Source organism: Juglans regia, chromosome 6, assembly GCF_001411555.2.
Source record: "Juglans regia cultivar Chandler chromosome 6, Walnut 2.0, whole genome shotgun sequence".
NCBI lineage: Eukaryota > Viridiplantae > Streptophyta > Magnoliopsida > Fagales > Juglandaceae > Juglans > Juglans regia.
The window spans coordinates 8,709,977-8,737,745 of record NC_049906.1 but is presented as its reverse complement, the minus strand read 5'-3'; the positions used below and the strand labels follow the sequence as shown (position 1 = coordinate 8,737,745).

At 35.3% G+C, this 27,769-nt stretch overlaps 2 protein-coding genes across 2 annotated transcripts; both read right to left on the bottom strand.

Moving 5' to 3' along the window:
- Nucleotides 1-222: 222 nt before the first annotated feature.
- LOC108984622 lies at nt 223-996 on the bottom strand. Its single transcript, XM_018956644.1, has 2 exons — nt 660-996; nt 223-551 (listed from the first exon to the last, which is right to left on the bottom strand). The coding sequence occupies exons 1-2, from the start codon at nt 994-996 to the stop codon at nt 223-225; spliced, it is 666 nt and encodes a 221-aa protein (XP_018812189.1).
- A 15,764-nt stretch (nt 997-16,760) lies between these two features.
- Nucleotides 16,761-20,070, bottom strand: LOC108984621 (abscisic acid 8'-hydroxylase CYP707A1-like). The gene is made up of 9 exons (XM_018956641.2): nt 19,780-20,070; nt 19,347-19,668; nt 18,971-19,120; nt 18,604-18,852; nt 18,371-18,460; nt 18,157-18,235; nt 17,813-17,919; nt 17,587-17,705; nt 16,761-17,111 (listed from the first exon to the last, which is right to left on the bottom strand). Exons 1-9 carry the CDS (start codon nt 19,983-19,985, stop codon nt 17,012-17,014), a joined length of 1,422 nt encoding a protein of 473 aa, XP_018812186.1. The 5' UTR covers nt 19,986-20,070; the 3' UTR covers nt 16,761-17,011.
- Between the last annotated feature and the right edge of the window lie 7,699 nt (nt 20,071-27,769).

Sequence of the window (27,769 nt, the reverse complement as noted above, 5' to 3'; positions counted from 1 at the left end):
TCCTTTATGTGTTCCTTCAACTCTTTTAGCTTTAACGGAGCCATACAGTAGGGTGCTCTATGGATAGAGATTGTAGCATATTCTAATTCTATGACAAATTTAGTTTCTCTATCGGGGGGTAATCCGGGCAACTCTTCAATGAAACTAAGCCATAGTACCACTAGTAATGCACTTCTTTGCTTGCAAAGCTAATATTAGAGGGGGGGTAGCCTTCACAGTCCCTCACATATAACAGATCTGTCCAACTTCTGATGGATCAAAGATAATCTCCTTGTTTCGGCAATCTATCCTAGCAAAGTGCTTGGATAACCAGTCCATCCCTAGTATAATATCGAACCCTAATAAATTGAAGATGATTAGATCGGCTTCCATTATTCTTCCATTTACGCTTAGCAAGCAGTTTCTAAGTACTCGGGTGCAGGTGATCGTACTCCTATCAAGAATCAACACTATTACATCTTGAGGTAATCTTTCGGTTGGCAGGTTACACGCGAGCACAAATGCCATGGACACAAAAGGCCTCATAGCACCGGAGTCAAACAAAGAACAAGCTGTATATTCGTATAGCGTGATTTTACCTAAAGCGCAATTAACTACCACATACTTAGCAACTAATTTATAAGAACTAATTTCTAAAAGAGGGTACTAAGGAAAAATACCAGTGATGACTCTCGTTTCTTCATCTTCTGGAATCTCCTTGTCTATCTCTTCAGGGGTGATACAGTACACACAATCTTGGGCAAGCGGCCTCTGATTTGACCAATTTTTAGGAGCATTCCTTCTGCCTTGTGCATTCTGGGGGCACTCCTGAATCATGTGCACTGGCTGGCCGCATTGAAAGCACACCCCTAAATCTACGAGACACTCTCCGCCCTGAATAGTTCTGCATTTCTTACGAGTAGTGGGTGGGGCTGGCATGATGCCTTTACCCTTGACTAGTACTTGTAATATTCTCCTTTTGGCATTACTCCGTCCTGTAGAGAAGGGAGAAGCCATCTTCCTTAACCCATCACATCCTTAATGATTGAGGGCCTATATAAAACACTATTGGGCTTATTTCTAAATCCATCCATACTTAGTCCTTTTATCTTAGCCCACTAAGGATGCCAAGTGTCATTCCCCTATTGGCTTCTTGGCAAATAAAAAAAATATACTGGAAATCTTCCAATGATTCAAAATGTGATTCTCATGATAAAGTAATCCCAATTTTTTTTTTCCAACGATAACAACTTACTCTAACTAAGATTAAGGGAGTTAACGGGCATTTTAGGCAGGGTATTATATCTGATCTTGGTTGGACTGTGGCTCATAAATCAATGGCTTCATGGTTGTACACGCATGGGCTAGCTTCATGGTGCTTGGATATCCTCTTGGTAGCTTCGCTGCAACTTGCGGCAAGGCAAGGCTAAGACTTAAGGGAAAAGACCTGCTCTTACTCTCTCACAGTGTGGCAATGTAGACAGAGCAGTTGAGGTGGGTTCCCATGCTAGGTGGCTCTATGTGGCGATTGAAGGTATTGCGCTTCGTTGTCTTGGATGGGCCTCATAGTGGAGCTTGTTGGCTTAGGTGTAGGGCTAGTGGTTCTCGCACAAGGGACGAAAATGCATAGAGGTGACTCACGGTTGAAGAACATAAGGCTATGGGTTTTGTGGTTTGGTGTCATGGTTGCTCTATTGGTTGTCGATGGCTGCTATGCTACTTGCCAGTGGCTGGTTCTTGGTCATGGATGAGGAAGGTAGTGGGCAAAGTGATCAATTTGCTCTATTTTCTACAATGCATGTGGCTCTCTGATCCTGTGGCTGGCCAGAAGGCCTGGGCAGTGCTGCCATGGCTAAGGAGATTGGAAGGGAGATGTAGAAGTCTAGAGAGAGGGTCTACTGAAAGGGAACACTAGCGTGGGATGGTTTATGACATGTGGTATAGTTGTGGGCTGCTTTTTGCCGTGGGTTGCTTTCTGCCACTACTTCTTCTTGTTGTTGTGCAAAGGAGCTGCAGAGGGAGAAAAGGGATCGGGAGGAAGGGAATATGAGAAAGATAGAGAGTTTCTACAATCTAGAATAAGAGAGAGAAAGGAGGAGATAAGATTGAGGACAATTAAATCCTAGCTCTACACGTACCCTATTTTTAATTTAAGGGTGTGAATAAATCATCAAGCACAATAAATAAAATAAGAGAAAGATGTAAAGAAATCATAATAGAAATGAAAATGAGACTAAATTTAAAATCTAACTTGTTTTGTTGATCCCAAAATGGGGAAGGAAAAATGATATGAAGGAAATGATCAAATGTGTGGAGTTTTTTTTAGATGGTTCTTGATTCTGACAAAGGTGATAGTAACATCAGTAAGCCACGTGACAAGTGCAAGATGAATGGAGTTAAGTATTTGGCAACAAGAAAATATAGAACTGAAAATTTGTAGCATCACATACTCATGCCCTAGAAGAAGTTTACAAGATATTGGTCAGTTGATGTTAGTACAAAATAGTGGATCTATGTTGGTAAGCGCTTCTAAATTTGATGTTACTATCAAATTTGTCGAATATTCTAGCGTAAGATCCTTATTACAATATTTGTGTCTAGATGTTCCATTCATATGTAGAAATACTGCCAATGTTGATTTGGTTAAGTTGTATAATCAGGAAAAATGGTTAAATCTTCGTTATATGATAGAATTAGTTTGACCTTTGACTATGACTTCTATAACTACTAATGGTTATATGTGCATTATAACACATTTTCTTGATGAGAATTGGATTTTATAGAAATTGTATTGAACTTTTCTTTTATGACACCACCACATAATGGCATATCATTGTCTAAAAAAATTTAAAATTTGCTATGTGAGTGAGGAATTGAAAACAAGGTTTTTACTTTGACTTTAGACAATACTTCTTCAAATGATGTTTCAATGGAGATGTTAAGAATTCAATCGAATATTAAGAAAGCCCTTGTTTGTGACGGTGAGTTCTTCCATCTTCATTATTGTGCTCATATCCTCAATTGGTAATACAAGATGAGTTAAAAGAGATTGATTGTTCTATCTAAAAAGTTTGTGAAAGTATCAAGTATGTCAAATGATCACAAACAAGAAAATAGAAATTTTTAGAATCAACCAATCAAATGTTTTTGGACAGTAAGAGAGGGCTAAGACAAGATTTCCCTACTAGATGGAATTCTACATTTCTTATGCTTTAGAGTGCTCTTTTTTATCGTCGGGCTTTTCTCCATTTGGTGTTAACTGATTCAAATTTTAAGCATTGCCTATCCACATATGAGTGAGATAAAGTGGAGAAGATCAACACTTTCTTGGCTATTTTTTATGATGTCACTTGTGACTTTTCTGGAACCAAATACGCTTAGGGCCTTAAGCCAATTTGTACTTTCCAGCAATTTTTATGATTTATTTGACATTAAAGGAACAATGTGAGAGTGAGTATGACTTCATGAGAAATATTTTTATACAAATGATTGCTAAGTTTGAGAAATATTGGTCAGAGTTCAATTTGATGTTAGCTATAGGAATTCTATTGAATCCTTGATACAAGCTTCAAATTATTGAGTTTTCTTATAAGAAGTTTTATGGAAATTTTTCCTTGGAATCTTTGAATGATCGTATGAAATTGGCATCTTTTTTCATGGAATATAGTTCTGGTGCTCCCACAAGTTCAACCACAACTTCTGAAAGAAATGTTTGTAGTGTGGAAACTCAATTCAAATCTCTTAATAGAGGGACTAGACAAGTAATGAAGGTAAATACAAATAATATTTTTTGTTTAATGATTTATATTATATCATGTTGACTTGAAATATTTGTTTATATATATATATATATATAGGAATTTGACTCATTTCATGCTAATGATCTTACTGCCCACATACAAAAAATTTCAATTAGAGCTCTATTTGGATGAACCTAGGGCGGATAGAAATGCTCCCCTTCTGGAAAGGAAATGAATTTTGTTATCCTAATCTTAGTTATATGGCTCGTGACATTTTGAGTGTTTATGTTTATACAGTTACATCTAAATCAACCTTTAATGTTGGTGGGTATATTATCGATTAGTTTATGAGTGCACTAAAACTAAATATTGTTAAAGCATTGGTTTGCACAAGAAATTGGTTATATGGATAACACAGCCTTCAGATGAAATTGCCCTTTACGTGCTCTGCTAGGGTTTCCAGTTCTTTCGTTTCCCTGAGTCTCAGTTTTGCTGTGGCTGCATGGCAGCCGTGGATGGCCACTCTTCTGGCCGTCCATCTTTCGCCGAAATGGCTGTTGCGGCGCCGCAACCCCTCCCTGAAATCACAGTAGCCCTCGTGTTCCTAAAGTAATGGACGGCGAAATTTTTTTCCAATTCTCCAAAGAAGAAATCAACCGATCTGCGGAGCCATTCCGCTTTTCTATTGTGATCAAGTTCCTTCGTCAACATCCCTCTTTGGACGCTATTCGTGCCTTCATCGCCAGTCGATGGGGTCTGTCATCTACCCCGGTGGTCTCCTCTATGAAATTGCCCTGCAACGTATTCATCAGATTGGCTACGGAAGCATATTTCGTGAAAGCACTGTCCCGTGAATCCTGTGAAGTAAATGGAGTGGCTTACCGTGCTTTCCATTGGTCTCCTGATTTCAACGAGGAACATGAACCTTCTAATTTTCTTGTGTGGATTCTACTTCCTGGATTACCTCCCAATTTTTATCAAGAATCCTTCCTTCGGATCTTCACTGCTCCGCTTGGTCGATTCATACGCAGGGATAACTCCACGCGTTGTGTGACCCGAACTGATGGAGCTCGTCTTTGTTTGGAGATGGATGCTGCTAAGGAGCCGATCTCGTATTTCTGGATTGGTACCCCTGGTCTGGCTACAAGCAGAAAACAAGAAATTATTTTTGAGACGTTGCCGGCGTACTATGGAAAATGCAGAGTGCAGGGACATAACTCTAAGACCTGTCATGCAGGAAAACCAAAGCAGGAGGAACGAAACCGTGGACGTAACAAAGAAAATAATGAACCGGGTGGAAACGTTTCAAATCAGAAAGAGGATGGTGCGATAAATAAACCTCTGTTTATCCCTCCCGAAACAGAGGTCGCTGAACCCGTTGCGCCAAGTGAGGATGCAGGAAAAACAAAACATGGGGAACAAGACTATGAACGTATAACAGAGAATCATGAACCTAGTGGACCTAGTTTTGATAATAAAAAGGTGGTGAGATTCCCGTGCCTAGTTCCCCTGAGACTGAGTCCGTTAAAACAATTGGTGAGTTACCGAAATCAGATGCCATTTAGGAACTGTCTGGTAACAATTTGGAAACATACTCTTGACTGGGGAATTCTATGGAGTTCAATGCTCATATTGATGGAGAAGTGCTAGCGCCTTCTGAGGTTGCAGGTACTCTTCTGAACCAAAATGCCATTTTTTCTTTTAATGTTGAAATGCTCTCTCCTCTGATATTAGAGGACCCTGCTTTCATTACAATTGAGGATAATGCTCACTATTTAGTTACTGAGAGTCTCAAGGAAAATCTTGGCAACTATCCTGAAGATATTGCTTCTGAGCCGAACCCTGATATCCCTCCAGATGTGCTACCTCAATTTAAGGATTACCATTCAGAATCTAAAGATAAACAGGTAAAGAAAAAATATAAAAAAAAAAAATTGAGAAAGTTAGAAGCTCCACTCGAGTCATTACCCGTCCCTCTACATTATCTTTATGAATAATTCTATGATTGTATGGAATGTCCATGGCATTGGTACCTCTCGACATAGATTAAATAATCTTGTTTCCAAGTTCAAACCTCAACTGGTTGTGGTTCTGGAACCTTTTCAAAATGTGGACAAAGCTATCCGGTTGCAACATTATCTTCAGTTTGATTCATTTACTTCTAATGTGGATGTTGGTGGTAAAATCTGGATTTTTTGGGCCAATTCTCTTGATATTCAAGTGGTGAGGTCCAACTTGCAGTTTGTCTCTCTTCGGGTCAATACTGGGTCTTTTCAGTTTTTATTTACTATCATCTATGCTAAGTGTAGTATGTATGAAAGAAAACTTATGTGGGAGGACCTTAGCTCCCAATCTATGGAGTCGGCTCCTTGTCTCTTTGCTGGGGACTTTAATATTATTCAGAATAATTCGGAGAGAAGGGGTGGATCTCCTAGATCTAATGCGGCGATGGCGGATTTCAATGATTGGATTCACCAAGGTGGATTGGTTGAGATGAAGTCTAAGGGCAGAATTTTTTCTTGGTGTAATGGGCAGTCGAGTCTTGCTCAGTCTTGGGCAAAGCTTGATCTAGTTCTTATGGATTTCTCTTTACTTTCGTATTTCCCGAATGCAGTTTGCTCTTACTTGCCACGAACCACTTCTGATCATTCTCCCATGGTTATTGAGTTCAAGATGGATCCTTCTTCTTATGGCCCTTCGCCTTTCCGTTTTCAACAAATGTGGGTGGATCATCCCCAATTCTTGTCGTGCGTTAGGCAGGCTTGGTCCGCTACTTTTGATGGACATGGGCTCACAAAATTGGCTTTTAAATTGAAGAACACTAAGGTCGCCTTGCGTGAATGGAATAAACAGAATTTCAGTCATACTAAAATGCATATTATTTCTCTTGAGCAGCAAATTGAGGAGATTGAAAAGAAACTTCAGCAAAATTGGGATGAATCAACGGAGCGGGATCTTATGGCTGCCGTAGCGGAATTGGATAATTGGCTCCGTCGTGAAGATACTAGACTGGCTCAAATGGCCAAGTTAAAATGGCATATGGAGGGAGACCGTAACACTAAATTTTTTCATGCCTGCCTTGCTAATAAACGGCGTAAAAAAGTGGTGTACATGAGATCATCGAATGGTATGGTTTTTAATTCGCCGGAGAGTATTCATCAGGGTGCTGTGGACTTCTTTTCTTCTTTTTTGCAGGGCACGCAGACTAGACTGTTACCTGATTTATCGACTCTTATTTCTCCTATTATTTCTGATTCTGATAATTCGATGTTGTGTGCGGTGCCTTCTATGAAGGAAGTATCTTCTGCTCTGTCTTCTATTCCTTCTATCAGCTCTCCGGGACCTGATGGTTTTAGCTCGGGCTTTTTCAAAAGTTGTTGGGATATTGTGAAAGAGGATGTCTTGGAAGCCATTACTGATTTTTTTTAATTCTAAACATCTTCCAAGATTTTTCACTGCATCTTTTCTGGTCTTAATTCCAAAGGTTGATACTCCTTTTGGTTTTGATAAATTTAGGCCAATCAGCCTTTGTTCGGTGCTCTATAAAATATGCTCCAAAATCATTGTTAACCATCTGACAGGGCTCCTCTCAAGAATGATTTCGTGAGAACAAGGCGCTTTCATCCCAGGGAGAAGTATGTTTGAAAATATTAGTATCACGTAGAAAATGATTCACTCCATTACTAAAAAGGCCCATGGTGGTAATATTATGATTAAATTGGATATGGCAATGACGATTGCGTGGATTGGTTTTTTCTTCTGGAGGTTCTTCGCTGTTTTGGGTTTTCTGCTAATTTTTGTGATCTTATCAGAACATGCATCTCGACTCCTTGGTATTCTATTATGATGAATGGCACTATTAAAGGATTTTTTAAAGCTGGCCGAGGTTTACGTCAGGGTGATCCTCTTTCTCCTTATCTCTTTATTATTTTTCAAGAGATTCTCTCTAGATTGATCAAGCAAAGTATGGAGGCTCAAAAATTTGGTCAATTCTCCCAGGCCCGAGGTACGCCCAGAATTTCTCATCTTATGTATGCTGATGATGTAGTTATTTTTTCTAATGGTAGCTCTCAAGCCATAAGGGAGATTTTATTTGTGCTACATAAATATGAGAGCTGGTCGGGTCAGTGTATCAATCACTCTAAATCTGCCATTTTCTATTCCCAAAAAATCTCTGTTGCTCGCAAAAACTTATTATTACGGAAGACTGGATTTTCAAAAGGATCTTTTCCTTTCAAATATCTTGGAGTGCCTATTATTTTGGGTCGTCTCAAATAGGTTCATCTTGAAGATATGCTGGCTAATATTCAAAAGAAAACTTCGGGGTGGAAGATGAGATTCCTTTCGACGGGTGGCCGTCTTACCTTACTTCGTCACGTTATTTCTAGTATGGCTCTTCATCTTTTTGCAGTCCTTCAGGTCCCTCAATCTACTATTAAAAACATTCATCGGATGATGAGTAATTTCTTTTAGGGGGAGAATAATGGCAAAGGTAACAAAAAATGGGTGGCCTAGAATTCTATCTGCCGTCCCATGGAGGAAGGAGGTTTGGCTCTTAGAAACCTCGATGATATGCAGAAAGCCCTTCATGCTAGATTTGCTTGGAATCTTATTCAAAGTAATTCTTTATGGGCTAATTTTTTTAAGAGTAAATATGTGAGTTTGAAACCTTGGGCCCCGGTTGATCCTACTAAAGGTACTAGGTTCTGGAAAATGATTGTTAAATCCCTTCCTTTGGTCTTGGATAATTCTAAATGGCATCTTAAGGATGGTAAGGTTTTTTTTTTGTATGATAAATGGAGAGACAGAGGTCCTTTAAGTAATGATATGAATATAGTGGGGCATCCCAATCTTCAAGTGAAGGATTGCAAATTAAATAATGATTGGGATGTCGATTTTATTCGTCAGTTAGTGGGGCCGGATCAACTTGATGATATTTTAGAGGATCTTTGCAAGGCTAAGCCGGGATTGGATGTTCTGATTTGGACTAAAAATGATAATGGTTTGTTTTCCACTAAGTCGGCTTGGGATTGTGTCTGCATTAGAAGTGATACGATTGAGGGTCACTCCTGGATCTGGCATAAGAGCCTCCCTCTTAAAATGTCTTCTCTTATGTGGAAAGTTTGGTATATGGCCCTTAGTGTCGATCAACATCTTCGACGTATTGGCATCCCTATTATCTCTTGTTGTGATTGTTGTGCTAATGGTCACTTTGAGGACCAAAATCATGTTCTTTTTGCAGGTGATATTGCTAATAATATTTGGCGCTATTTTGGGGCTTATTTGGGGATCCCGATAGGCCAAAATTGGAAAGATACTGTGAAGATGTGGTTTCGTCGCGCGAATCTTGCGTCTCAATTTGGCATTATTCTGGGAATTCTCCCGGTGATTATCACTTGGAGAATCTGGCGGAGGCGCTGTCTGGCACGTATGGAGGGTCACTTTGAATCTGTCTCTGAAATTATTCATTATGTTCATCGGTGGATTAGTCTTATATGCCGTGATATGCATGCTAGTTCTCACATTTCTAGTTTTGATTTGCATGTACTGGAAAGTTTGCATGTCCAGCCCGTTATTACCCCAATTCGGCGTTGCAAAACTATCACCTAGCAACGTCCTTCGGCGGGATGGGTCAAGCTTAACACAGATGGCAGCAGTTTGGGTAACCCTGGTGCCTCGGGGATAGGTGGAATCATTAGAAATAATCATGGAAAACTAATTCATGCTTTTTCCTCCTTCATTGGTATAGGTTCTAATAATCGGGCAGAACTTTTAGCTCTTCTTCATGGGCTCCAGGTTTGTAAATCTTTATCTCTTAATTATGTGCATATCGAACTTGACTCTATGACTGTTATTTCCTGGTGGAGGAGCAATAGATGTCGGGTGTGGTATCTGGAGGATTTCTGGGAGGAAATTATAGACATTATGACCTCCATGACCTGCTCGCTCCATCATGTTTTTCGCGAGGGAAATAAAGTTGCAGATTGGTTAGCCAAACATGGAGCTTCTGGTAAAGATTTAGCTGTTTCGCAATTACTGGAGACTCCCCGTGCATTGCGTGGTCTTATCCGCATGGACTACTCAGGTTTACCGTCTTTGCGTTTTAGTTAGTCTTGTGAGTTTGGTGTTTTTGTTTATTTTCTTGGTTATGTTAGTTTATTTTCTGGTTAGGTGTTTCCCACATTCTGGATTTTTTCGTTTTGTACCCCAGATGTTTGTTTTTGTAACCACGGTTTTCCTCCGCCACAAGTGAGGGTTATTAATAAAATTGGGGATGGGTCACTAGTGTACAGGTGACCCTAAATTTTTTTCTCAAAAAAATAAATAAATAAATAAGAGAGATTGGTTATATGGCAAGGTAGCGTTATTTTTAGTTTTATTAAATAATGGACTGTAATGTTTTTCAATACAATAATGTTATTTACTTTACTGATGCATTTTTTTATATAAACACAAGAAATGAAATTAGAGGAGCTAATTGAAGATGTTATGAAGTTGGATATCAATAACAAGAGCAAGGACGACGATTCAATTCCTTCTATAAACCAATAAAATGTTTGTATTTCTATTTATTATTATTGGAATTTTAACTTTAATATTGTTATAATATTTTTATGTTTGTATTGTAATTTTGGAGTTATGCTAATATTTAGTATTATTGGGATTTTGATTATGGTGTTTTTATTGTTCGGATTGTAATATTGGATTTTAAATTAGATTTATATTTTTATTGTTTAGATTGTAATATTAGTTTTATTAGATCTTAAAATATGAAAAATAATGAAAAAGATCAATATTTTTATGTGAATTAGGTCAAATGGGTTATTCAAGTCAGTTCAACCCATTAACATAAAATGGGTTAAAATGGATCAAAATAAGTCATGTCGTATCGATCTATTTTTTATTAACTAATAATGGTTATAACAGGTCATATCATGCTAATCCGCTATGTTAATAGATCGTGTTCGTGTTGATCCATATAATATAACGTATATATCTTGATACGACACGAATATAATCCGTTAACACAATTTGCAACTCCTAGTCAGGAAGGGAGGACGTTACCAGCTAGGTGAATGAAGGGGCTCGTGCAGCAACCCTACCGCTATCCCGAGAAGTAGACCATTCCTAAAATTGATAAGAGTGAAGCTACTCTGCTGTCCCACTCTTACCACTGGACGTACCGTCCAGTGGTTTTTTTTTTCACATTTTTTAATACATTTAAATATTTTTAAAAAATAAGAAAAAATATACCAAAATACTTAAAATCACTTTTTTAATCACTAAGTAAAAAAAAAAAAAATTGACCAGTGGTCAAATGGAGCGGTCAAAGTGGATAAGTAAAGTAGTTTTATTCAATCATAAATCCGGTCGTCCCTCGTGGTGGCTACCTTAGAAGTCATCCACCCTTTTTTTTTCATATTAATTTATTAAGGTTTTATTATTTTTATTTAGCATAGACCGGGATTTCATATTTTCTCAGAAGATTATCAAGAAAAACTAAATAAAACTGGATATAATCTATTACGTATATAGAAGCTGAAACATCTTTTTTATATTCTATCAAGCCACCCCCAGCATTTTTATTTATTTATTTATTTATTATTTTCTCCTTAATTAAAATATCCTTCAGATTCACTTTAATCCTTGATACCATTTGATTTCACTAATTGCAAACTCTCTACAATTCCACCTCGGTTGTTCACAGACCCTCTTAACTTTATTATTATTATACCGATAACGCTTTATTTTCTCGTCATCTGGGGCCTCTCTCTCTCTCTCTCTCTCTCTCTACAAATCAGGACATTTCATTTTTGTTTTCAAAACCCAACAAGTCGGAAGTTGCAATCAAACGAAATCAATGCATCTTCGTCTTAACCAGGGCCTTTAAATAGAGATTACGCTGGTTCATTCGGGCCAGTTATCGTCCTACCTGAACCGATAGCTAGATTACATCCACCCTGCATACCCGAGGGTAGGTACAGATTCATTAGGCGGGTACTGGGTACCACAACCTAGGTTTACTTTAAAAAATAAATAAATAATGTCAACTCAATTACTCGGATTTTTGGGTACAATTTGAGTACAATCTGAGTACCCAGATTTTAAAAAAAAAAAAAATTAAAAAAAAAATATTTTTTGCAAAATTTGGTCCGTCCGAATAACGAGATTATGCTGCTTCTCACATTCTGTATATAGTCGGGACATTTAGGAACATCTAGAGAGGCATTTAGGGAATCGGTTTAGATTTCAAAAATTCGGATTCTTTCGATTACTGGCCTAGGTTATGACCTAAGTTAACCTGGGCTGGTACTCGGGTCATATTACATGCTTGAGTCTGGGTACAATCGAGTACTTGGATCCATACCCGGTTAAACAGTCATACTATCCACTCAAAATGTCTACTTTGAGTATGAAAATGAAATGTAGCTTTTAATACCACAATTTCTACGGATTGCATTACAAGATCGTTATAAAGAGTTATGCTTCTTATAAATTGGTGAAGCATATAAACTGGTGTGTAAACATACCGCTTATTCATCTTCCCCAAGACTTGGAATGATGAATGACATATGGTCCAAAAGGAAAAAATTGAACAGGCAGTACTTCTAGCTTTCAGCTCTATATTAGGTTGGTGGGCAAATATATAGAGCCAAAAATGAAACCAGCTGCTACATTCAATTGAATTCGCTCATACCTAGTAAGAACATATGCTCCGAGCTAGTTCACACAACATTCATTTCATCTTTAGTAGAAGTGAGATTTAGGTGTATAAAAGACTATTCTCATGAACAAAAATTGAGGCAATGTAGAGGGTGAGAGAGGGGGGGTTGTTTCAAATACACATCCAGTGTATCTGTGCAAGGAAAGGAAGTATACCAAAACTATAAGAGAATATCTTTTCGACGGTCATGCTGTTATTAGGCTGAAAACAGCCTTCAATAATTTTCTGCCATGTAGCCCATCTATGGATTAATAATGGATGTGCGGCACACAGAAAAAAACCCATGAAGAAAATCAAATCCCTCATCTGCTTGATGACTCTACTTTCTCTCATCAATCTGCTACTCGATTAGAGCCATCGACATCGCCCCCTCTCCTCTCTTCCACCACTCCCATCGACGCCGCCCACCCCAATTATCACAGGAAATGCTAGGTTTGTTCTTGATTATCTAGGTTCCAAATAATTCCTTGCATCTTTTGTAATGCACGTTGTCAGATTTGGCATTTTATTTGGGTTGGAAAAAATAAAGTCACGTTGCCTATCCTTGTTTGTTCCAAATAATGCCTTGCATTTTATTTGGGTTGGAAAAAATAAATCACATGTCGATTTGGCATAGAAAAAAAAATCACAGAATCTGCCATTTTGATTAAAAATAAAAAAAAAAACCATTTCTACAGTGACTATAGAACGATGGTAGGACGGTAGTGACTGCATCAAAGTGGGTGGCTGCTCCAGCTGGTGGCAACTAGGATGGTAGGGAATGGATCAATGGCGGCAGAAATCAACATGACGGATGTAGAGCAAAAATGAGGGGCAATGAGCTTTTCTTCTTGGAGGTTTTCTTATTCAGTGCGAGTGAGACTATTGAAATTATTGTGTAATTTATGATGTGGCAACAGATGAAAGGAGGGCTGCTTTCCTTCTAACATCAACCCAATCGCTTAGAAGCAAGAGTCAAACTATAAACACAGAATCCTAGCCATTGCCCAGTTTTGCATTCGCATATGAAGGATGTTAACTCCAACGCTAATCCATTCTTCGACCAATGCTTACTATTACTGTTGAGTAAACTATTACTTCTTAGCAAAACAGCTTAGTTGATTAAACTATGTAGTAATGCTGAGTATAAAGTCTTTCAATCATGTGTAAACTAAGAGTAGAGAACTAATGGAGTTGTTGCATGTTTATTATACATGAAAATCATCTAACTTAATCCATGTAAGGAACCATTCTCATAATTCACATTCTCATAATTCACTTGAAAAAGAGTAAGAATTACTTTGTAAGAGTTATATTATATACGACACCCTCATCCTGCATTTATAATATTATGTTGATTTGTCATTGCATATCAACCATTAAATCAACTATTATGTTTTCATATAATATTAACAAATTTGAAAGTTAATAGATAATACCTTATCAATACAATAGAATAGGAGTGCACTTTCCTAGAAATAGAGTACAATGCCTATATGGCTGACTATAATTACAAGAATATTGCTTATTTGTGACCAATTATTTTCAGCGAAAATGATTATTTTCTATCAAAATTAGTCTGTTTTTATCTCAAATAGTTTTTATCGCCGCAAATAATCCGTCAAAAATACTTATTTTTCTTAAAAGTAACTAGACTTCTGGAAATTATTGAAGATGGAACTAGGTTCATTTAGCCAATGCAAAAGAATTGGGTAGTGGGCTTAAAGTTGTGGACATTGTTGATAAGTGACCCACTGTTATATTTGTGCATCCATAAAGCTGGTTGAGATTTAAGAATTGTATTTGACAAAACAGCCTAAGAACTATAATATAAAATAAATCTAGACCTGTTCTTTAGGTTTATGATGGTTAATATATTACTGGTTGTAACCTCCAGATACCTCATTTTCTATTATTCATTACCACAAGGTTTTAGAATTTATAATTACCCAAACACTTAACAGAATTAAGAAACTTGTTCTACAACCATTAGGCCTCAACTTAGACATTACAGAAATGGTGAATGCTTCGACTGGATGAACAAGGCACTCAAAAAGCAACTGAGGACCACACAGAGCTCCTCAATCTTGGGACAATGGTTCCTTCGGGGCAGCAAAATATCACAACCATGGACAGTGGGAGAAAGTAAAGCCGCTTTATAAAGGCTACCAAGTTCTAAGAGCACTAGCATTGGACTCAGTCCAATCTTCAAAATTTGATGATTTTGGTTTTAAAATCTTGGCATTGGATTCATCATATATTCAAATGTCAAGCTTTTAGCTACAGTACATTCATCTTCATCTTCAAATTTGAAGACTCACTATTCACACTCTATAACCATTATTTTATTTATTTAAATTATTGTTTCTCAATTTTAAGCCACAATATATTTAAGTTAGGAAATAATAATTTAAATATTAAATTAAATTATTAATTAACATATAGTTAGTGTAATTGTCAAATATGAAAAAAATAAATTAAAAATATTATTATTAATGAAATAATATTATATTATTATTTTGATGAATCTAATGGTTAATCCAATGTGGGGTTATGGATAGAGAAGTTTTGGATTTATGAAAAATATGTACTTTTCATCAAATTTTAAAAATAAAAATGATGAATCCAATACTAATGCTCTGATAGCCACATCTTTGGTAGGACCCAGAGGTTGAAATAATGTGAATGTACTTCATAAACTTTCAGCTCACCAATCACTGTAGCAACACCTGGCAACTTCGTAGCCACTGAGGCAGGGGTCAAGTGTAAACGTGGTTTCTGAGGCATCTTTGTAGCATTGGCAATGGCTAGATTTTAAATTTTAACTAAAATTTGAGATTTTTGTTAAAGTTAAAATCTTTAAAAAGGTTAATTTATATTAGATTAGTTATTTTAAAATTAAAATAATAATATAATATTATATTTTAATAATTTTTTTATTTTTATATTTTATAAATACATTTTATCTATTAATTAATAATTTAATTTTTACTTAAAATTATTATTTTCCAACCATAGAGGAATATGGTGCTTACGGGTTTGTGCAAATAATTGTATAGTAAAATAATAGTTTGTAAATGAAAAATGACAAGTCAAATTTAGAGAAAAATATAGATTTACTTAGCTTAAAAATGAAACTTTGGATGTTTGCCTAATTCAATGCAACTCCACTTTTGAGCTACCTAGCCAAATTTTGACCCGTCAATAGCATTTAGTGCTCTAGTGTATCTTCTAGATTATTGTGACAAAAATAGCCATTGGTTTAGGGATTATCACTTATAGTTTAAATAATAAGTTCTACTATAAAAATTATTTGTAAACAAATTTAAAAAATGTTTTCTGAGAAAGAAATGATGATCATTTAATTTTTTTAAAAAATTATGAACATATTCTTAAAAATTTGAAAATTGTAATTATCTTAAAGTTTGGTGAGTATTTTCGTCCATTAATAGTTCTTTTAGAATTTGAACTATATTCCAAATTATTCAAAAAAGAATACCTTATTCAAACATATTTTTTAGCTTATTTGATATTAAAAAGTATTTTAATATATATGTAACACAATTAACAACCTAACTTTTACATTAAAAAGTTTTTAAGGCTATTTAATAATTTTTGAGACTCCTAACGTAACCTGAAAGAGCATTGCTATTCATAAGCCCATACACCACACACCAAAAAAATTTTATTTTTTTAAAATTTTTTTAAAGTTTTTTTTGGTTTTATTATTCTTAAAATAATTAAATTATTCTACTCATAATTCATATACCACACATTTAATAAGAGAATAAAATTAAAGAAATCATAAAAAGGATGGTGTGTGGTGTATGAGGCTTAGGAATATAATTTATCTTGTAGACATAGATATACATATTTTAAGATTTATTGATAATTTAACATTATTGAAGAAATTTATAAAAGTAATGATGTATACTTTATTTATTCCTATATAAGTCTCTCCATCATAGAGTTGGGACAATCATTATGCAAAAATTTAAGCCACTAATTAATTACATTTCAATCTCCTAAATTGTGTGGGCAGAAATACAATTTTCCATTGCAATTGCTTTAATTTAATTTCTATTCCAGAATATATATCAGGGAACTTGAAAATTCAGTGTCCAAAATTTGGGGCCAATCTCTTCAGCTCTACTCTTCTTCTAAACTTTAATATTACATTGAATTTCAGAAGCAGAAAATGATAATATGTTGTTCTATAATATGAGGGAGAAAACAAAGGGTTTGAGAGTAAAAGTATCGATGATCTGTGAATAGTAGTGAAATAGTTTGTAAATAGAAATAAAATAATAGTGAATAATTTGTTAATAGTAGTAAAATAATCTTAAAATATTTGAGAACAGTTGTGTTCTCAAACAAATCCTAAAACTTTCCTTAATGACAATGAGTACAAAACAAAAATTAAGGAAAAATAAAGGTTCTTAATTAGCATCACCACGAGTTTGTGGGGGATGTGCTAGAGATAATAATTTAAAAAAAAAAAGAAAAAGAAAAAAAAACTTAGAATTAGGAATTTGGAAAGGGAAATGGCATCTGGGTCATAATAATTCCAACTCATGCATGCTGCTTTCTATTCCATAGATTCTTTCCAAAATCTGGCTGGGGGTCCATGCAAAGGCACTGGGAATGGGCTGTACTGAATCCCACTATGGGATTCCACCACTTCCCACCTGCAAAATAACCAACAAAATGCCCTTGTCAAATAATTCCAGAAAAATGTTATCTTTTATGATTTAATTTATAAAAAGAAAATACTTTAAACACAAAGAAATTACACAAAAATAAATTCACAAACTGAAATAGTTTGATATAGTATGTCAGATTATAAAGTTATTTTTATTATAAAGTAGATCTAATGGATTCCATATAATCATGTCAGTTTATGAGTTTATTTTGAATAATCTTTTTATGTTTGTAGCAGTTTTAAAATATATCGTTTGAGTCAAAATCTAGAACGAAGAATTATATTGTTCATAATTTTAAACGTCGATCCTCCCAAACTTACAACAAAGATCTTTACCCCTTTCTCATTTCTTTATTATTGTAACTTTTTATATCTCGAAATCTCAAGATTATTATGATCTGCACATTGGTCAACATCTCATGAAATTAATTGAGTTTAATGGATTTTATTTTGTGTAGTACCTGAATTTGGTGACCAAATGGTGGATCATAGTCAGCATCTCCAGCTTTGCAAGCTCATTTCCCGGACAGGCATGAACTCCGCTGCCAAAGGGCATGAATGTATTGGGTTTTGGGGCAACCTAAACAAACAGTGTAAACATAGAAAAAAATAAACATGCAAAATCACTGATCTGTCCTGTCTTGAAATATAGAAAGGCCACGAGTGCAGAAACAGTAACTTGCATACCTCAAACCTCGAAGGATCAAATCTTTGAGGATCAGAGAAAAACTCTGAATTGTGGTGAATGTTCCTGAACAAAGGCATCACTTTCCAACCTTTCGGAATTATGTACCCTGTCAACATATTCTAGTGTCAGTTATTGCCCTCAAATGTACTACTTTCTTTTGCTTTTTTATTTATTTATTTTTCCTGATCAGAGCCTCAAATGTATAATTCTAGAAGAAAAGCTTCCCCAAAACGGCAAAAAAAAAAAAAAAAAAAAAAGCATAGCATTTCTTTCTGCTAAAAAGATCCTAATCTTTTAATTTTGTTCTTTTAGTTTCTTAAGTTTTAGGTCCTGATCCTCTTACCCTTGTATTCCACATCAGCAACTGCTTCTCTGAAGGTGAAAGATATGATGCTTGCAATTCTCAAGCTTTCTAGCACTACCTGAGCAAAACCATATTTCCCAACTCTCAGTCGCTCATGCAACAAAATACCCTGCCCTTGGGGCAAAACAACATACCAAAACAAAAATTTACTCAAAACATGATCATGGCTTGTGATGGATACTGCAGTGCATACCTTGTAACTTACTGGCATTTTTCTTGTTTGGCTCCAACTCAAAGGCCGATTACCTTCATCGTTAGCTTTACGAATAGCATTCTGTTCAGCCTGCAAACAGGGCAGCTTTCATAAATCAATAGAACCAGAGAGCTTTGAGTGTCCCAACATAAAAGACAGAGAAAGTGGGGGGGTTGAAAGAGACTAGGTTCTAGACCACGCATATGGTGGTTAAGCTGCTTCAATGATCATACCTTTACAGCCTCTAGAAGTTTCGGGTTATCATGGAGATACTTCACAATCCATGCCATGACACTTGCTGTAGTGTCTTGAGCAGCAAATAGCACTCCAATGACATTGTCAGCGATTTGATCATCAGTTAAGATCTCTCCCTTTTCATTTTTTGAGTTCAGAAGACATCCCAACAGATCCTTCTCAAGAGATTTCTTTTCCTTCCTCTCACATATAATATCAGCAAGAATATTTGTGAGCCTCTTTCTTGCCTGCAGAGAATCCAAAAGACACAGAAAGAAAGTAAGCAAATCAATTGGAAATGTCACTTAGGAGAGGACTATATAATTGAATTTGAATGGACTGCTGAAGTCTTACTATTTTGCTTACCAGAAGTGCCTTTTTGTAGGGAGTTCCAGGAATACTTATAGGAAAGGAATTGTAGCCTTTGTCTACTAAACAGTAATTCTTCTTCAGTTCATCTCTATAATGGGAGTCCAGATGGCCGAAAATTGCAAGTATTCCAACCTCAAAAGAAAACTGCAATGGTTCGAGGAAGACCAATTTAATCATGAGCGAACCATAGTATATGCTTATAAGAATGAAGCATGAACAGAACCATTTGGATTAGATATGTCTCCAAGTTGACTGACCCCTTAATTGAATAATTAAACAATCTTGAGAATGGCACAAAATGGCAAAGTCAAAAAGGTTAAGTGCAGAAGACCCAGAAACAGAACTTGTTGATCATAAATATTTAGGCAACCTTTTTCATTTCATGGAAAGTGTTAATGACATGGCCGCCTCCCCACGAGTCTAAGGTAGAGGCTGTAATGGCTTGGATACCCTGCATTAAGTTCCGAAGTGCGTCGAGAGACAACGATCCTTGGACCAACTTCCTCAGACGAATATGGTTGTCCCCTTGGTGGAAAAAGAGCGCTGCAGGGCCAATCAGTCGCTCTTTGCTTTTCGGGTAGGTGGGTTTGAACAAGTTAGCCTCTGTCACCAGCACAAACCGAGCAGCCTCGGGGCTAGCCAGCATGACACAAGGGCAGCCAAGAATATGGGTCTTGAAGATTTCTCCATACCTGAAACACCCATCATGAACTCCACCACGTTCAAAACTCATGTTTATAAAGAAACGAACAGAAAGTTTCAAAGTTATAAACACACAACTTATTATATATAAGAATGTCGACCTTTTCTGTTTGTCTGCAAAAAAAACATTGGGATCTTGAGAATACAGTTGAAGAGTCTCTCCCATGTATGGCCAGCCCATTGAACCTGGCGGAAGCTTAGCTCTTGTTTGGGGACGTTCTTTCTTGTCCCCTCCTAGAAATATATATGAGAGTAGAGTTGTAAGGAGAAAGATAAAAACATAGAACAAAAATCCACCCATCTCCATCAGCTCCCTCAGACCTCTATACGAGCACAGATAATTTTGCTCGTCTCCTCTCCTCTCTGAGGAAGTGTTGCAGAATATTATATGCTTTGAGCCACGCAGAGAGGGAGGGAAAGTGTGGAGGTTTATATAGAAGGGCAAGTTTCAGGCGAAGGCTAATGGGGACAAATTTCAATATTCCGAGAATAATTATACGTCCAATTAAAGTATGTATGGCAAAATTTCTACTCATTCTGTCATCCAACAAGTCCATGGGGACGTCATTATTATTTCACCATACAGACAAATCCATAATCTGCCTATATATAAAAATGATAAAAAAAAAAGTAAAGGGAAAGTTTTATAAATGAGTCATTTATATTCTACCTCTTAGCATTCTAGTTTAAATTTTCTAAATTCATCGATGTATCTCGTAATTTATATATCACATTTTTATATTTTTTATCCTGCTATATTTATAAAGAGTAATGTTAGAGACAAGTCATTATAACAGTGTACACTTTGCACTTACTGTGTAACTGCTTCTAGTTGATTGTTCACAACACTCACTTGAAGAGATGTGTGGTCTAGATGATACCACATCATGTATAAAATAGATACACCTAATAGTAACTTATATCTATATTTATTCATTTATAAAAAGGTGTCTTGAGAATCATTTATATAACATAAGAAATTATAAGTAAATAATATTGAGATCCTAAAAAGATAAGTTTATATTGCAATCTTTCTATTTTCTTGCCACTTCTATTTTATTTCACAACAGAAGTATGAGAAATGATTTTTTACCACACTCTGATGACCTCATTTTTATCTCGTTGTACTAATAAGGTACTATCCATAAAAAAAAATAGCAATGCTACGTATAATTTCTATTTGGGGACTGCAATATAAGTCTAGGCGATTTTATCTTTAAAATTTTTTAAAATTACAAAAATATCTCTTCTAAAATGATTTTTATTCTCATTTAATAAATGGCCTACACACACAGTCTAATAGAATTTCTCAAAAAAATTAGATAGCTCTTCGTTTTTAAAATGAAAGATTTAAGAGTAATTATATAATGTTAAATCATCACAATAGAACAGAAGTGAGATAAGTGATATGCATCCTATCAAATTTTGTAACATGTCAAGTGGATGTTAAACACAAACAAAACTCGTTGCCAATTGGTCGAAGTTAAAGTATATTCGATAGGATCATAATCCCCTCAATTTTGTCTTTCAAATACATTTATACGAGGGTTTTATTATATTTAATGAACCCACCAAATCTTATAATACATATATTAAATAGGATACTATCTCAATCCTACAAAAGTCGATGTGAATAACACATTTAGCAAATATCCACTATAAGAAAAATGAACTTTTGTGACCATTTAATTGCGGCGAAAATGTTATTTGTGATTAAAACAAACTTATTTTAACTGTAAATAATCATTTCGCTAGAATTAAATGGTCACAAATGAACAGTTTTCTTGTAGTAATCTAATTATATGATATAATTTAATTTAGAAAATAAGCTTTTAAATTTAAATCTTACAAATCAATTAATCTTGACATGTAAATGATATGAATGATACGTTCTGCACATCAGATTGCAAATATAATAGCTTATATTTATAAAATATATATATATATATATAGAAAGAAAGTATAAGATTAATAGTATCTTATCCAAAAGGATATTATTATTATTACTCACATACATGATGACACACACATAAATATACATAGGGATTAATTATTGTCAAATCATGGGGTTATAAAGAAAGTTTCAGATTAATTCATTCACCACTCGATCGATCCGACCCGTTTCGGGCCCCTTATATCTTTTTCTAACGCCACGTGCATGCAGGACCAGTGGAAATTAATTATGAGGGTAATATATTGCAAGTCTAGTATGGAGGAAAAGGAATTTTATATATATATATATATATATATATATATATATATATACACTCAGCTAGCTAGCTCATAAGTGTGCATTATATAGAGGTTTAATTGTTGATCTTCTACTTCTACCTCATGTGGAAAGTCTCTTTAATACATCCCCTTTCTCTGGACAATGATAAAAGAGTACTGCTTTTTTAACCAGAAGTACGAGAAATGATTTTTTTTTTTTTTATCGTGAATTTCTCAGCCTCAATCGTATAAACTCATAAGTTATATTTTAAGTGACTATCCGTTTAAATATTTAATCTATAAATTAGGTCTCGTTCACTTTTATAAAACTTTTCATCTCATCTCATCTCATCTAATCATTATAATTTTTTTAAATTTTCACACAAAATAAAATAAAAAATTTATTCAAATCCAAAACATGTAAAAATAATATTAAAAATATATATTATAACAATATTTTATTTAACTTTTAACTTTTATCTCAACTCACCTGTAAAAATAAGCGAAGTTGTTACTTATAATGTGTTGGAAGTACTATATAGTAGGATATCGGGCAAACGAAAAAAGAAGAATGAGATATACAAATATCAACAAATCTATTCATCGTCTATTTTCTCATTATCTCATAATGTGGTATTAAATTATTAGTTTACAATTAAAATATAATAAATAGTCTCCAATTAATCATCTAATATTAGATCATGGAATGATTAAAGAATAATGATAATTGAGATGATAAATAGCATTACTCAATAAATATTGGAAGCCTCAACAATCACCCTGGTCCATTACAATATAAATAGGAAAAATGAAACAAATACAATCATTTTTATCACCCTTTACATAACTATGTTTTAAATGATCAATAATTTTATAAAATAACTTAAAAAAGTAACATCATTTTACAAAAATACCATCAATTAAAAATATGATTATATAAAAAAATTATAAAAAAGATTGTACATATTTTAGATGTGTTGACTCATTATGAACTAGATTTCTCTTTTTGTTAAATGTTTTAACGCTTGATAAAAGTTCTTTCTTTGTGCATTATATATAAGCTTAAGGTGAAATTTGAATAGTGAGTTGAGAAGATATGAGTTAAGATGAACAATAAAAATTGAATAAAATATTATTAGAATATTATTTTTTAATATTATTATTTTTTTGAGATTTAAAAATATTGAATTGTTGATTATATTTTGTGTGGAAATTTTTAAAAAAATATAATGATTAGATGAGATGAGTTGGAGGCATTTTTGCATCCAAACCACCATACCGAGCCTGCATGTTTTAACGTCATATAAAAGTTCGATTAAGAGAAATCAGAATTCCATATTATTTTACCTTTTCCATGCAAATCAAATGAGAGGGAAATTTGGCTCCACAATGTGGACTTAAGATGATATACCTACCCTTATTTATTTATTTATTTATTATAACCAACATGATCTCATTCATTGAATCAAATAAGTCCTTACAATAGATTGCTTTTGTCAAACCAAATCGCTTGACTTACAAATGAAGGAAAAAAATCCCACCACATTTCAATATCACAAGCATTCCAAACATGTCTTGCCAACTGATGTGCAACAATATTCCCTAGCCTGTTTACATGCAAAACTTGAACTTCTTGAAAGCAAGTCATCATTCTTTGAATATCTTGAAATAGAAAATCAAAATCAGTAATATAATCAATAAGATTATTCAAATCATTCACAAGAAGTAAACAATCTGTTTCAAGCATTAACTTTGGAACACCCCATTGGACACACAATTGCAATCCTCTAAGCATAGCAATAGCCTCAATAAATTCAGAACTACCTCCCTTTCCACTTTACTGCAAGCAACTAGAACATCACTATTGTGATCTCGAAGAAGTACTCCTACCCTATTGTTCATAAAAGGTTGCACCATCAACATTCAACTTAAGGTAGTGGCCTATTGGAGGAGAGTTCCAAGATACAACTTTCTTAATGTGATTCTGTGAAACATCAAAAACCTGAAGTTGTTTGAATTCTAACTTCAAAGATAGAGCATTATTAACCACCATTTGTATTCCAAGAAGGACCTGCTCATATATAAAATAGTTTCTTCTATACCAAAGAGCCCAAGCAATTGCAATAAAAGTAGGCAAGTCCTCCTCTGACCCTTTTTCCCGAGCCATATTAGCCAAATCCCAAAACTCAAACCAGAATCAGCATTTCTGTACAGCTTGAGGTGGTCTACATACATCTGTCTCAGATCAAGACAATAAAAAACAGCATGAGCAACATCCTCTCTTTCCCTCCCACAGAACACATATGTATCATCATCAATAACATGCTTTCTCCTTAAATTTTGATATGTAGTCAACTTCTCCAGACAAGCTTTTCAAGCAAATATTTTCAATTTTTTAGGTAACATCAAATGCCACAAACATTTCCAAAAGCTATCACAGATTTTTGTCTTGAACTTTCACCTAAAATCTGTACACCAGAGTTTTGAAACATCCTATATGCACTTTTAACTGAGTACATTCCATTTCTCTCATTTACCCAGAAAATAGAATCTTTAGCATCTAAACATACATTCAGCTTCAAAATTTGCCTCACCTCATTTGGATTGAATAGAGCTCTTAAACTCTGAACATTCCACCATCTTGTGCTCTCATCTATTAGAGAATTTACTCGCATATCTTCATCAACAATTGACTGAACAGCAGGCAATTCACATCCCTATATCCAAGGATCTTTGAATACTCTTATATTCATTCCATTTCCCACACACCACTTGTTGCCTTTCTATAAAAAGTATCTAGCTTCCCAAATCCCCTTCTAAATATATGAAGATCTCAAACCAGTTGTAGCCTAAAAAAACTAGTATTTGGAAAATACGTTACCAGCTTATAGATACTAAACAAAAGTGAGTTTTCATTCTTCAAAAGTCTCCAACCTTGTTTTATTTTGCCTTATAGATACTATAGTTGAGATGGGTAATAAAAAAGTGTTAATTGCAAAATTAGTATTTGTATTTTCACATTAACAAATGTACTGTATTGACAGCACAAAGAAAGACACCTCATCTGCACATGCAAAGGACGTGCCAAGCCTGAATTCTCTAGAATAAATCTGTTGTATACGTGTCAATTTATCACTTGTAATTCTGACATATTGTTACAAAAGAATATTCTCTCTTGATGTATATAAATACTCACTCCGTATTCAATACAAGACGACAATCAAAAAGAAACTTGGTCTTTACATTTCTACACAGTTTTCTATTTTCAATATGGTATCGAGAGCCTTCTAGAACTCACGTCCATTGTTTCTAGCGGTTTTCCAGTCCAAGCTTAAAAGCTTTCTTCCATGGCTGAAACTCCTCAAAACAGCAATGCCTCTCCAAATGTTACTCTTCCCTCTTCCATCACAGTGAAATTAACTCATGATAATTATTTTTTGTGGAAGGCACAAATCATGCCTTACCTCAAAGGACAAAACTTATTCGGGTATCTTGATGGGACTATTCTTGCCCCTCAAATACTTGATAAAAGTACTTAGCAAATTACACCTGAGTTTCTTGCTTGGCAACGACAGGACCAAGCGGTCATGAGCATCCTTATCTCCTCCTTATTTGACCCATCGATAGCACATGTTCTACAAGCATCCACTTCCAGAGAAATATGGGATGTTCTTGTAGATCTGTTTGCTACAAACTCTCAAGCTCGCAATATACAAGTTCAAATGCAGCTTACTACCCTCAAAAAGGGTTCGGACTCCATTGCTGAATATTATCAGCGTGCCAAGCTCCTTCAAGATACTCTTGTCATGGCTGGTAAAACTATCTCCTTTACTGATTTTATTACTTTTCTCTTGGCTGGCTTGGGAACAGACTATGATTTTGTTGTGACTTCAATTACTACCCGTGCTGATCCTCTGAATCCTGCACAAGTTTATAGTCATTTACTCACTCATGAGTCTCGGCTAAATCATCAGCATACCACTCTTACAGCTTCACCTGAGTTTTCTGCTAATAATACTCAAAAGCAATATAGTCATAATGCTTCCCGAGGCAGAGGTCCATCTCGTGGTAGGGGTGGTTACAGAGGTCGAGGTCGAGGCAGACATGGAGGACGTTCTTCTTCCTTCCCACCTAATTTTTTCCCACATAAACCTACTTGTCAAGTTTGTCACAAACAAGGACACACAGCCGATACCTGTTACCATCGTTTTAACTACAGTTTTCAATCACCTCCACCACCCTCTCTCTCGGCTAATTTCACCTCTGGTCCCCGTTACACTCAAACACCATCAGCTCACGTTGATAACACTTGGTACCCCGATTCCGCTGCCACACATCATTTTACTCATGATTTTTCTAACCTTTCTCTTAATCCATCTAAGTACACAGGTGAAGAACAAGTCTGTGTAGGCGACGGTACTTCTCTTCCAATTCATCATGTTGGCACTTCAACATTTCCTTCCACTAATGGCAATTTTCTTCTCTCCAAACTCTATCATGTTCCTTTAATTCCTAAAAATTTAATTTCTATTAGAAAGTTTTATGAAGATAATTGTGCATTTTTTGAATTTCACTCTTCCTTTTTCTGTGTAAAGGATTCTCACACCAAGAAAGTCCTTCTCCAAGGCCATACTAAAGATGGCATGTATGCTTTCCCAACAAGTTCTTCAACTCTTCAGGCTCATGTTGGTGAACGTGTCTCTGCTTTCCAATGGCACATTCGGTTAGGTCATCTGTCCATGCAACTCGTTCATAAAATAGTTTCTCAAGTCAGACTTCCTACTAAATCATCGTCTCCACCTGGTCTATGCTCCTCCTGTTGCAAAGCCAAAATCCACCAATTTCTTTATGGTCAGTCTTCATCAAGATCAGAAGATCCTCTTCAACTTCTGTATTCAGACGTATGGGGGCTTGCACCAATGTTATCTCGTGGTGGTTTTAGATTTTATCTTTCCTTTGTAGATGACTACAGTCGATTTACTTGGATTTTTCCATTAAAGTGTAAATCCGATGTAGTCATAGTTTTTCTTTCCTTTAAACGTAATGTAGAACTTCTTTTTAATACAAAACTTCGTGCACTACAATCTGATTGGGGTGGAGAATTTAGAGCTCTTAATAATGTGTTGCAATCCTTTAGTATTTCTCATAGAATTTCCTGTCCTTATGCACACTCACAAAATGGTTCAGTGGAAAGAAAGCAACGTCATATTGTCGAGACCGGACTTGCACTTCTTTCACATTCCTCAATACCTCATTCATATTGGTCAGATGCCTTTGTCACGGCTGTTTTTCTAATTAATAGACTTCCAACTCCAGTTTTAAGCAATAAGTCACCCTTTGAAGTTCTATTTCATCAAAAGCCAGATTACATGTTTCTAAAGACATTTGGGTGTCAATGCTGGCCTAATCTTTGGCCATATAATAAAAATAAGATTAATTTTTGATCTCTTCCACGTGTATTTCTTGGTTATAGCTCATCTCATCATGGTTATCTTTGTTTTCATGTTCCCACCGCCAGAATGTATATTTCTAGGGACGTATTATTTGATGAAAACACATTCCCCTTCTTTGTGTCCTCCACAAACTCACCCATTCAAAATAAGTCCACTCCATTGCACATGACTCCACTACCAAACTCGTTGCCTTTCAGTCATGGGTCCTCACCACATAACCCCATTTCCTTGCCCGTTGCCAACTCAAGTCCACATACAATTAATTCTTCAACTCACGGCCCAAGCCCAACTGATTCTTCCACTCCTACTCATATCACTCCCACCCGTAGCAACAATTCACAAACCATTGATTCATCATCTCACAGACCTGGCCCAATTAATCATTCACCTCCTACTAATATCACTCCCACCTGTCTCAATAATCCAA